Consider the following 13091-nt stretch of genomic DNA (forward strand, 5'->3'; position numbering starts at 1 on the left):
ACAATTCCACCAAAATTTATTCTGCTTCTTCTTCCCTTTTCAGTGATTTTACAATTCCTCTTTACACCAAAAGTGAAATAACAACTAATAAACAGTTCAGTTCAGACTTTGATCAAACACATTGTAGGCATTTTTTTTTACAAGAATCACAACAGCAAAACCAATTTGTGCAAAAATGAACAACGACCTGCTTTTTGCAGATAAAGAGAGAGGTATAAATAAGTCATTTTGAAAAATTTCTACTCCAATTAGAGATGTGAAGTACCAAAATTAAACACACTTTATTTTTAGTTNCTATACATGATAGATAGAATCACAAGGACCTGCTTTTGCATATAAAGAGAGGTATAAATAAGTCATTCTGAAAAATTTCTACTCCAATTAGAGATGTGAAGTACCAAAATTAAACACACTTTATTTTTAGTTAAAAGACTCACCTTTTTACTTTGATGAATGGCTAATCTCTTTTCCTCCTCCAAAAAAAAAAAAAAATTGTGTGGAAGAGAAGAGAATGAGAATGAGAAAAGATAAAAGTGGGAGGTGGGTGGGTGAGGGGAATTATCTCAATTATTAGTTTTTTAATCATTAAACTCTAAAATTTACATCATTAAACTTTCACTAAAAAGAATCGTTCATGTCCTCCGTTTAAAGTTTAACTCATTTTTGATATTTTTGTTTGAGAAAAGGCTCATATGTGCCATTATGGGTTAACAGAAACCCATCCGATTTTGCAAAACTATTTTGTCCACGTGACAAACGATGATTTGACTACGTCATTATTTTTTTTTTAAAAGATATTTTTAAAAAAAAATAAATTATAAAGCCACCCAGATTATAAACACCCAATGAATTCTTTAAAGATGACCAAAGAGGAAAGTTTTGGATTATAAATATAGCTGACTGAGTGCACTAAATTGTACTTTGATCCATAAATGGGATTTTCAAGTAGATTAAAAAATATTTCTTTTAATCTAGAAATATTTTTATACAAGTAAAATGTTGAAAATATGAGAGAGAAGAAAAAGAGCACAAAACAACACATGCTCATCTACTCAAATTTTACATAATATTCACAAATAGTTCAGTTGAGACTTTCATCAAACACACGTATACACATATTCCAAGATTGGTTTCAATTTCCGCCTGACTGATTCGATCAAGTAAGGCTAACTCAATGAAATTCATAACCCTTTCAATCTTCTCCTTATATCCTTGGTCGGGCAGCAGAGTTCTCACTTCCAGGAAGAGCCACGTCAGGGAGGATGGTTGCTGAAAGCAAAATCAAATAAAAACATGACAGCAGAATGGGTTAGAGCTATGTTCAACTAGGTAAATCTGTGCAAACAAAAATCCTTTCTGATTAGGAATGATAATCGCAATGGTACCATAAGTAGGGACTCACAGAAGACAACAGCTGAATTAATCAGAACAACACACATATTTTGGTTTCTAAGCAGACACTGGCTTAGGCCTTGGCGTTACTCAAGTTTGTCTTCTGCTGTTTAACAATTATATCCTCATGTAGAGTTAACTGCAACAACAACTATAATTGTAACATAGTTTTTTTCCCATCTGTTATGTTCAAAGTGAATCTAAAATGTCAAATTTGTATATCAGAAGCACCAAAGAATTAGCCACAAATGTATATCTTGAAAGATATACAAAATCTTAAAAAAACTGAGATATAGAATAACTTTCATATAGTACAGAGAGTCGTGATGTAGCCGGACTTGAAGAAATATTCAAGAAAATAAAACCTTTAACCATATAGGTCAGGGGCAGATGTATATTGTCGAGACATAATATAATGCCATGTATATTTCTCAAACTTGTTTATAACAATGATATTCAAAAACAGATAGTTCAGTTGAGACTTTCATCAAACAAATTGTAGAAATCTTTTAACATTTGCCACTAAAGGAATCAGAACATCAAAAGAATTGAGAAGAACCTGTTCACTTATATAACGGGATATTCTTCCGGCCAACGACTTGAAGCTCGTCTCCTCCCCTCATATCTTCAGCATATACCTTAATCTTTATAGCGGAATCTTCAAGTTGAGGGCTCTCTACAAGTTTGATAATTTTGAGTGACCAAATGTCCCCAAAACTAGGCGGAATCTCCTCAAGATCACAGCATCCCTCCAATTTTAATTTCTCAAGAGCGGGAAAGGATTCCTCTCCAACCTCCCACTTGGCAAGAGTCACTCTATGCAACTTCAAACATTTGAGATTCTCAAAGGTGTCTTCCTCCCCCATGTTCCATTCTTCCCCATGGATGATTGTATCATAAAGGTACAACTCTTCAAGGTTGGGCAGTCTCGCTATTGTTGATAGTGAATCGGATATAAGAGGAAAGTCATACAACGACAATTTTTTCAAACTCGAAGGGAAGTGAAAATCCCATGGACGATTTATGGCTGCAGAGGACCCACTATCATTTGTGTTTGATCTTTCAAACTCTACAGTGAGGTCTTCTAGTTCAGTTAGGAAATCCAATTTCGGGAACCAATATTGCTCTGTTGAATAATCCCATGATTCCTTGAGTTCAAATGAAAGATCTTGAAGATTGGGAAACCTTTCGAAAATATCCTCTGCATCTTTCCAATACGAAAGCACGAGTTTCTCTAATAATGTCAAGTTCTCTAACTTTGTGTCCTCTGCTACCAGAATTGGTTCATCTGTATCCATATCAAAGAAAGAACAAGCAGTCATGACCAGCACTCGTAACTTTACAAGATCCCAAATTCTTGGTAATAGTATCAAGGTTGATTCTTCGTTATCCACCCACAGGGTTTCTAGATTCCAGAGGCTTGAGAAAGACAAAGGCAGATATTTAACTTCAGTCCCAATTCTTAAGTACCTCAAATGATTCAACATGCATATTTCATTCAGCAAAGAATCATTCACCTTGATAAAAGAGGGATCCAGGTACAATGCTCTAAGAAGCCTCAAGTGTCTTAGGTGAAATGTATCCGAAAGATGGTCGTCCAGCTTGTCTCCATTTATCCTCAAAGAATAGAGGTGTTTACCAGAATGCCTTTTCTTATTTGAACCGAACAGGACAAAATTAAGCCCAGAGTGCTCCTCATCATCATCAATGGTAACTTTACTTGACAACAAATCTGATGGAGCACTTGAACTTATCCGGTCAAACAACTTTTCCTTTCTTGCTTTTATTAAACAAAAGTCATGCACAAGATCATGAACTTGGCAAGTTGGATAATCACCTATCTCATTGAAACAAATTACCAAGCTACTGGAAATTAAATCATCCACATAAATCTTCACCATTTCTTCCATACTCTTCATTTCCGTCTTTTCCACAAATCCTCCAGCATCCAATAAAACTTTCAACTCATAGATTGTCACTGCAGTGTCCTTTGGCCAACCTGCAAAGTAAAGCAAGCATGGCTTGAGATGATCAGGTATGTGGTCATAACTTATTTCTATAACTTTCATCACTTCCACTTCATTCTTCAAAATAAAGGAATGCAAATTATTTAGAATTTCAAGCCACACACTCCTTTTCTTTTCCCTCCCAGCAATGACTCCAGCAATCAGATCAGCCACCAAAGGAAGCCCTTTGCAATTTTCGGCTATTTCCTTACCAACATGCAATAGTTCATCAGGGCAACTCTCGTTTCCAAATGCCCTTTTCTCTAATAACTCCCAACTTTCTTCTGATCTTAGCAATCGAAGCTCAAGAGGATCAGTGTAGTGCTTTCCATGCAAAGCCACTTCCTTTTCTCGAGTAGTCAAAATAATTCTACTTCCTTTCATACCATTACGAAAAGGTCTTGTTAACTCATCCCACGTAGTAGTATCCCACACATCATCTAAGACAATAAGATACCTCTTTCCTAACAGTTGTTTCCGTAGCTTATCAGCAACATCAATATTTTCAATCAAATTTGAATCCGAGCCATTAACTTGATTAAAAATTTTATTCAACAAATTCTTTTCGTCGTATTCTTGGTCGACTGTGCACCATGCGCGAAGGTCGAAATGGCTAGAAACTGATTTATCATTGTATACTTTGTGCGCCAAAGTAGTTTTACCTGAACCTGGCATACCAGTGATCGAAATGACATCTAGATCTGCCGGTCCACTGGTGAGCTTTCTAAGTATCAAGTTTGTCTCCTCCTCAAAACCTACAATTATTTTACCAGCCGGTGATGACTCGCTTTCAACTAGCTTCTTGGGAGATTTTACAACAACGAGACCTCTGTTCTCAGGAATCTTCTCATGTAAATTGGAGATATCTTCTTTGATAAGCTTGATCTTTTTTATGGTAATGGGAAGTGAGAAAATAAGATGTAAGAGACCATTATCTCGAAAAATAATTGAATCAATGACATCTTTTGCCTCATATGCCACATTTAAAACATGTGCCCAGAGATCTTTATACATTTCTTGTTCAACATTCACCAAGAACGATCTTATGAATTCTAGGTCTTGTTTCACCAACTCAATTTCTTCCCTTATCAAAGCAATTGAATAAGCATTGGAATCTAACAAATCATTTAAGTGTATGTGCAGCATATGCATGAAGAGAGGTCCATCACTCATGGGGAAGCAACATTGAGATGAATCCGGGACTTTCAGATAAACATGTTTGAGATCTTCCTTGAGGAGTTCAATATTTTCCAGCAACTTTAGGGTTGCACGATTTGTCTCATCGGTACTCTCTTTATTCCTTAATTTCTCTTCTAAGTCGTGAACAAGAGTTGATACCTCCCTGATAAGTGCTCCAACAAATGCCAAAAGATCAAATAATTTGTCATGATGAATAAAGTCCTTGGGCATATCAAAAAGAATAATTAGTAGGAACTCAATCATGACATGAATGTTTCGAGCCCCTAAGGTGCTAGGGGTAATAACAGTTACCATGTGCTCTTGAAGACGAATAAAATATTCCCGAAGAATGTCCGGAGAGGTTTCCAGGAGCTGCTTAATGAAGTGTCCAATTTCTGCTGAAGTTGAAGCTTTCAAATTTGTATAACCTATGTTCATAACTTCTAGTTCAATTGGAATAATCTTCAAGAGTAGATGTTCTAACATGATGAGGTGAGAGTGTTTATCAGTCTGATCATCTTCATCTAGCTCAGAGAGTCCAGACTGTGTATGACACTCCCAAAGAAAGAGTCCTACTCTCTCAGCCATGAGTTGAAACTGAGGTAAGACATATTCAACACTCTCGTGCTCAATGCAACCATTCACTATCAACCCATGGAAATCTCTTACATTGCCACACACATTCTGAAGAATCTCATACTGCGTCACTAATGGAAAATTCTTCTCAGCAAGATACTTGGATATATGATGGAGATTCAGGAGGAGGAAGTCCAACTCCTCCTCAGTCATGGATGTAGAATGAGGACATGAGCTGATACAATCATCGATATTATCCATGAGGCTACCAAGGACATGAGGCATGTTGTATTTATTGTCAACATCAACCAAAATTGATTGACACAGATCTTTAACAATTTCTCTTAGCAAAGTCATTACATCTTCAAACTGCTCCAAATCGGAATAAGAAAGCAGGACGTTTGCACAAATTGATGCCAGCACAAATTTCAGATCTCCAATTAGATCCACGTCAAGAGCTATTTGATTTTCTTCATTCTTTAACCTCTCCATGATATCCACAACATTGACAACGTCCTTGCGAAGAGCAGAAAATGACACCTGCCAAAAGACCAAAGCCACATTTCTATCATATATCATCCTCATATCATACCATATATTACCAAAACTAAGAAGAATCTGAGTCAAAAGTTGGATTACAAAAATACACCTTAACTATTATTTTATTGTCTTAAAATCATTAAAAAAAAAAATTTCATTTAATAAATAGCACAAAAATCTACTTTAAAGTATTTTTTATTTTTTAAAAATTATTTTGGTCTAAAAATGTCACAACCCAAAAATGAACGTGATGGCACTCATCTTATCCCACCAAGACATGTGAACCTAAAACTCAACCATTACGATAAAGTGCGGAAATAAAATATAAGTAAAAGTCTAATACTTTAATATAATGCGGAAATTCTTAATTCGAACAATTCAAACCAACACAAAAATGCAACATCTTCCACACATCATTGTTTATTACTCGAACAAAAACTCAATCTTTGTAAAAGTCATTGATAACCTCTAGTGAGCTTGTGACAAACCAGTTCACATTGCATAGTCATTTCTAAACTCAAAGGCGAAAAACCCTACTACCTTCAAATTTGAACCAAGGGTCTATACGAGAGGTTTTATTCCTTCACTTTTCTTAAATTCCTCCCATGGTGTAAAATTCTAAATATTTTGAACTCTTCAACACACCAGATTCTTGTTCCTTTTGTTGACTCAGTTACTAATCTTATTCTTTGACCAACAACCCTTGACATTTTTACCTTATCCTCTAAACCAAAACATTACGTGAAAAACCCCTTAGGTCCTTTAACAATCAAAAGTAACCAAATTTATGACTCAAATTATGCACATGTCCTTCCAAATGCTCAATACTCAATGTGATTAGTCATTTCTTACCTTATCAATTCATATCTTGACAAAACATACTACCACGAACATAGACTCACATTAAAAAACTTGAATTTTGATCCCAACTGTGTAACACAATCCCATTATCTATCAATATTAGCCCAAACATTGAAGATTTTTATGAATTCACGTATCTTAGCTTATCATTGATCGTCTCTCCATCGATCTTATTGTATTCATTGTTATAATTTAAACCATACCAGATAACCAACCCAAAACCATTAGAGAATTCATCATCACCCTTTAGTCAAACGTATGCAGACTTCTTTTTGAAATCTGACCCAACAATTTTTAACCAATCGAATGAACATGAGACACTATTACCATAATTAGAGCAAAACAAATGGAACCACGTGTCTCTGGACCCAATTTTCAACCCTCTAAATATACATCTGTGTCCCTTGCAAATAGAGTAAACATCCTTGCTATCGCCTCCTTCCGAAGGCTACACTACATCCCACTATTTTTTTTCATTATGACTCTAGCTCCTTTAAATTTTATTCAAGCGATGTCCCAGCATCTCCTAAGACTTCCATACAACCCCATTACTCACCAAATAGTGAAAAATCACAACATTAGATATTCACAAGTTGTTATTACCGTACAAAATTCTTTTAACCAACCATTCTTATTATATAGTTGCATCTCAATCACAATCCATCACAAACTTTTACAACCATCATGTTCGGTTAGCCCTTGCCATCACCACAAAATCAACCTTGTCATCGGCATGACATCTCAAACCAAACTATACCAATCAGATTCAAAAGACTAACTCAATTTTATACACACTTTCTTACTAAAATTCTCAATTACCTTCACACAAGTATACTTGTTGGGACTTCCCTTACCCATAAGCTTGTCATCCTAATAGCGATCCACTTCCATGGAACTTACAACGAAATCACCACTCATTTAAAATCCTCGAGATACACTTCACAACCTAAACACATTAATACCGTACCAAAGATCCACCACTAAAAGCTTCCTTATAAATAATACTTAACTCAAGCGTTTGTAGTAACAAACTAGTTGGTTTCTCAAACGTGAATGCAACATCAAATCTAACTATATGAGCATGAGATACAACTGACAACTCCTTAAGTAGTTAGTATTCTCACTTGACAATCGATGTATCCATTTCCATATACAACTAGTATCACACCGTGAAAGTCCATTAGATTGATCACTAGAACACATCATACCTCCCAAGAAGATTGTACCCAAATAGCCCACACATTTCAACCATTGGATAACTACAAAACATTATCAAATCTATTTTGTCTCTATCCTAAGAGATATGCATTCTTTCTTAGATCAGGTCGATAGCAGAAGTAACACACTCCATAGTTTTTATGTTCATAGCCTCCAAATTTTAATTTGTAAGTTTATGGTATTCCTCTACTATTTGCCTATATAAATTCATATTTAATTTTATGAACATTCACATTCAAGATTACCTTTTTTCCTCTTTATCATATTGGTTTGTGAATGAAGTAACAAAAAAGAGGTACATGAAGGTAAGAAATATTTTAGTTTCAAGTCTTTCTTTTTATTTCCTCTATTTTGTCTATATAAATTCAAATTTAGTTTCATGATGACGAGTTTAACATAGGGAGTAGAATATCACGGATCTACTTGCAAAGAAATTAGGGAGTAGAATTATTTTTAACTTTGGTTTGTATTAATAACTTAGTTGGATGATTGACAATACTACTCATTTGTTCTTTTACTATCCTACTTTTTTTGTTATATGAAGCACAATTAATATAAGTATTCTATTTCGATAGAAAAAATATATATAATGATCAGGAGTTTCATTTTTATTATGCTCGCAAAAAATAATTAAAAACAAAATATTAATTCTATGATATCATTTTTTTGTTTTGGTATGTCACAATCTGTGTTCAGCACTATTCCTTTTCATTTGACATGTATTTATAATTTTTTTATTTTCATTTTAAATTATTTTTGTCAATGTAACAATGTAAGTTATTTATGTATTTTTTATATGTCTTAATATCATAAATGAAAAAGTCTATCATCTATATATTATATAACTAGTAAAATAACCCGCGCTTCGCGCAGGAATTTAATATCACGGAATTTATAAAATATTACTTAAAATCTATCGGTCATTACAACTAAAACACTATATTATCTTACAAACATTAATATCATGAAATTTATAAAATAATACTTAAAATCTATCAGTCATTAAAACTAAAACACTATAAATATTAATAATGCAAAGGAAGTCATTAAAACTAAAACACTATATTATCTTACATACAAGATTACGTAGTAACAAACATTAATATCACGAAATTTATAAAATAATACTTAAAATCTATCCGTCATTAAAACTAAAACACTATATTATCTTACATACAAGATTACGTAGTAACAAACATTAATAATGTGAAGGAAAATTAAAATTATAACATCTGATCATTTATCCTTAATAACATAAGCATAAATTATAAATTAATTATTGTAAAAATACATACCACGATCTATAACATAAGCAATGTGTCACTGAGTCACCTAATAGGAGCAAAGTACACGAATATTTAATTGTGAAGAAGAAGGAGAAGGAGAATTTTCGTTGCTTTAAAATGAGAGGAGATTCCTCTATTTATAGACAACAAAGGATAGTGTGAACAAATGTTTATTGTGCCTTATCAGAAAGGTTATAACTATTTGAAAAAGTTGCAACCTTTCGGGAAGGTCACAACCTTACATAAAAGTCACAACTTTTCATAAAAGTCGCAATTCATCATTAAGTCGCAACTTTTCATAAAAGTCACAACTTTTCATAACTCTTCATTAAGTCGCAACTTTTCATAAAAGTCACAACTGACAACTTACAACTTTTCATAAAAGTCATAACTCTTCATTAAAGTCGTAACTATCATGAAAGAGGAAGGTTAGTTTTGGAAATAAACAAATTAAAAGGGAATAAAAGTCACAGCTCTTCATTAAGTCGCAACTTTTCATAAAAGTCACAACTTTTCATTAACTATTCATTAAGTCGCAACTTTTCATAAAAGTCACAACTTTTCATTAAGTCGCAACTTTTCATAAAAGTCACAACTTTTCATAAAAGTCACAACTTTTCATAAAAGTCATAACTCTTCATTAAAGTCGTAACTCTTCGTAAAAGTCACAATTTTTCATGAAAGAGGAAGGCAAGTTTTGGAAATAAATAAATTAAAAGGGAATCTGGTTTGTGGTAGCACCACGCAGCGGGCCTTGGATTCTCTTTTTTATATATATAAAAATATACATAGAGGAAATTCCTCTATTTATAGACAACAAAGGGTAGTGTGAACAAATGTTTATTGTGCCTTATCGGAAAGGTTACAACTATTTGGAAAAGTTGCAACATTTCAGGAAGGTCACAATCTTTCATAAAAGTCACAACTTTTCATAAAAGTCGCAACTCTTCATTAAGTCGCAACTTTTCATAAAAGTCACAATTTTTCATAACTCTTCATTAAGTCGCAACTTTTCATAAAAGTCACAACTTTTCATAAAAGTCATAACTCTTCATTAAAATCGCAACTTACAACTTTTCATAAAAGTCATAACTTTTCATTAAAGTCGTAACTTTTCGTAAAAGTCACAATTTTTTCATGAAAGAGGAAGGCTAGTTTTGCTAATATATAAATTAAAAGGGAATCCTGGTTTGTGGTGGCGCCATGTAGGCGGGTCTAGGGTTCTCTTATATATATATATATGATATATGATTGCAATTTCTAAAATAATAAGGTGACACGTCTCTTATAGCCATCGATCATTTATTTTTGGCATAACACATAAATAGGACCCTTAACTTGGCTTCAAATTATATCTTTGACCTTACATTTTCAAAGTGCACAAACATGCACTTTAACTATATAACTATTAAACAAAAAAAAACACTTGAATTCCACCTGGCAAAGCACTTGATACTTGTGATTGATCTACTTGCCGAAGGAAAATGGTTCCGGCAAGAGTTGACTATTGCGCTTTGATGCATTTTGATACTTGTGATTGATCTACTTGTTACTTGCGATTGACATATTTGATATGCATTAGTTGTTGAACTGTGACTATTGAACTATGTGGTTAAACCTTGGGAACTGTGTATTGTGAAACTATTAGGTTGGGTTGATTTCTATGCATGTTGTAGTTTGAGGAGATTCGGTTGGGATGAAAGGAGTATTAGATCTCTAGCTAATTTGCCTTGCTTATTTGGTTACTTGGTGAGTACCGTGTTGGTTGATACTCACTCCTTTCTTCTACACTTGTGTAGGTTCCGAGCCCGGTACCGTGTGATTGCTCTTCTTCTTCTCCTATTTTTCGAGGCTTGTCAAGGACTTTTGACAAGTAGCTGCTTAATTGTCATCCTGACATGCCCTCTTGTTCCTTATTTTATGTTTTGTTCTATCTGAGAAACAAAGACATTGGGACTTGTAATTATATCTCATTTTTACACTTATGTATTAGTGGCTTGTACACATGACAATCATGTTTTGGGGTTATAATAGAATGAATAAGTTTTCTGCTTTTATCTTGTTCTTGTTTTACTTTCCGTATTTCTTTCGTTTTGTTGGGTTGAGGCTGACTTGTCTTGGTGGGAATAGACAAGTGTCATCATGTCCATTTTTGGGTCGTGACAAGGGGTGGTTAGGGGTTGAGTGGGGTAAATAAAAAAATGAAATTTAAAATTTAAACTATTTTTTAAAAAAAAAACAATTTGAAGTTTTAATTTTTTTGGTTGGGGGAGGGACTGGTTTGGGGGTAGGGTGTAAAAAACTGATTTTTTCCAAAAAAGTAATTTTAAATTCTTCATATTTTTTTGGATGGGGAGGGTAGGGGTAAGAAAAAAAATTGTAATTTGAGGTTGGAGGAAAGTTTTGAAAATCTTTTCCTTAATTTTTTAAGGGAAGTCATTTTCCTTAAATTTGAGGATAACAAGTTGATTTGAAAAACACTTTCCAAAATATATAAGCCAACCAAACATGAGAAAATTGAAAAATATTTTTCAGAAAATATTTTCCATCATACCAAACACACCCTAAGTCGGAATTGTTTGTCCCAATGGAAGGTTTAGTATTGCAAAATACACATTCCACGGAAGGTTATATTGTCTGGAAGTATTTCTTCTATTATTTTGTAAATTTTATACCGTTATAGTAATTTAATTTATCATCTACTTGCATATTGAAATTTGGTGCTAGAGGTTTTTAGATTAAATCGATTTTTAATTGTCCCAACCTGAAAGGGTACATCTTTTTTTAATTATTAAAAAAATCAAATGGAATTCAAATAAAAATATCAATTTATCATTTTTTTGTTCTCCATATGTAACTTTGATTGACCGGATGCTAGGTACCTTAACAATTTATCTTTGTAAAGAATGAGATCTTCTTGTGTTAGACTTTGATCTTCGTCTACAATTTATAATTAACTTGTTATAATGCGCATACCACTTAATATATATATATATATATATATATATATAAAGAGAGAGAGAGAGAAATATAACTTAGCACCAAATTCTTTTTCTTTATGACATTTTTGAAAATGCTTAAAGTAAAAAATGGTATTAATGTGAAAAATCGTGTCGCAAATTATGAACATAATAAGTTGATACAAAAAAAAAACACCAAGAACTAGAAGCATATTGATATCTACAATAAAAGTTTTGATCATGCTAAAGAAATTGAAACAACAAAGTATAACATATACAATTAAAAATATCATCTATAAGAAAGTATTACGTACAATATATTTCATTTTTTATGTAGGCACCTAACATAGCTATAGAGAGTTTTCTTAAATATACCGATGAGTTGTTTGCTTTCTCTTTCTCTCTTTCTTCTTGATTTTGTTTTCCTCTTTCCATGATTGCAATTTCCATTCCTTTCCTTTAATTAAAAAGTCAAAAATTGTAAGTTGTCAATTTTTTTTCACACAAACAGATTTTCATCTTTAGTAGTTGATAGCATTTGTATTTTCAGAACAAAAAATGTATAGTATTTTATTATTCTTATTAATTTTGTCGAGATATTGATCAAGGTCAGATGAAATTATTTTGACGAACAACTTAACCTTTTAGATGAGATGGTCATGCACTTCAACAACCATCATATTCTTTCATTCCTTCAAACCATATGATATACAAAACTGAATTGCCCGACAAGTAGAGATTGACAACTAATCCCAAGATTAAAATACAATTCATTGACTTTTCAAGTCTTTTTAATAACCATCATCTTCTTAATCAATTTTAAAAATATGTACGTCTACCTAATATTCATATTACAAGTTGACTTAGACTTGTACTGGAGATAGTTAATTAGCTCGTGAACGAAGATGATGCAACTTTGATGTTGTGGTTTATGAGATTTGACGGGAGCCTACGAGCAGCAGTAAAGTTGTCTCCATGTAACCTATAGATCATGAGTTTGAGCCGTGAAAGAAGCCACTAATGTTTCTACAGTACTCTACTAACATTGGATGTTTTGTGCAGGAGGCTGCTTT

The 13091-nt window shown here is 33.1% G+C and overlaps 1 protein-coding gene across 1 annotated transcript; it reads right to left on the reverse strand.

Moving 5' to 3' along the window:
* Positions 1-1032: 1032 nt before the first annotated feature.
* Positions 1033-12461, reverse strand: LOC125872842 (putative late blight resistance protein homolog R1A-3). Its single transcript, XM_049553642.1, has 3 exons — positions 12394-12461; positions 1952-5693; positions 1033-1269 (listed from the first exon to the last, which is right to left on the reverse strand). Exons 1-2 carry the CDS (start codon positions 12451-12453, stop codon positions 1956-1958), a joined length of 3798 nt encoding a protein of 1265 aa, XP_049409599.1. The 5' UTR covers positions 12454-12461; the 3' UTR covers positions 1033-1269; positions 1952-1955.
* Between the last annotated feature and the right edge of the window lie 630 nt (positions 12462-13091).

Source organism: Solanum stenotomum, chromosome 8 (genome assembly GCF_019186545.1).
Source record: "Solanum stenotomum isolate F172 chromosome 8, ASM1918654v1, whole genome shotgun sequence".
NCBI classification, from domain to species: Eukaryota; Viridiplantae; Streptophyta; class Magnoliopsida; order Solanales; family Solanaceae; genus Solanum; species Solanum stenotomum.

Bases quoted from the DNA above. Each gene is read 5' to 3' on its own strand.
- LOC125872842 (XM_049553642.1), bottom strand. From the start codon at position 12,453: ATGGAAAGAGGAAAACAAAATCAAGAAGAAAGAGAGAAAGAGAAAGCA. The intron at 5,694-12,393 runs GTATATTTAAGA...GTCTTTTGGCAG, and splicing joins AGAAAGCAAACAACTCATCG to GTGTCATTTTCTGCTCTTCG.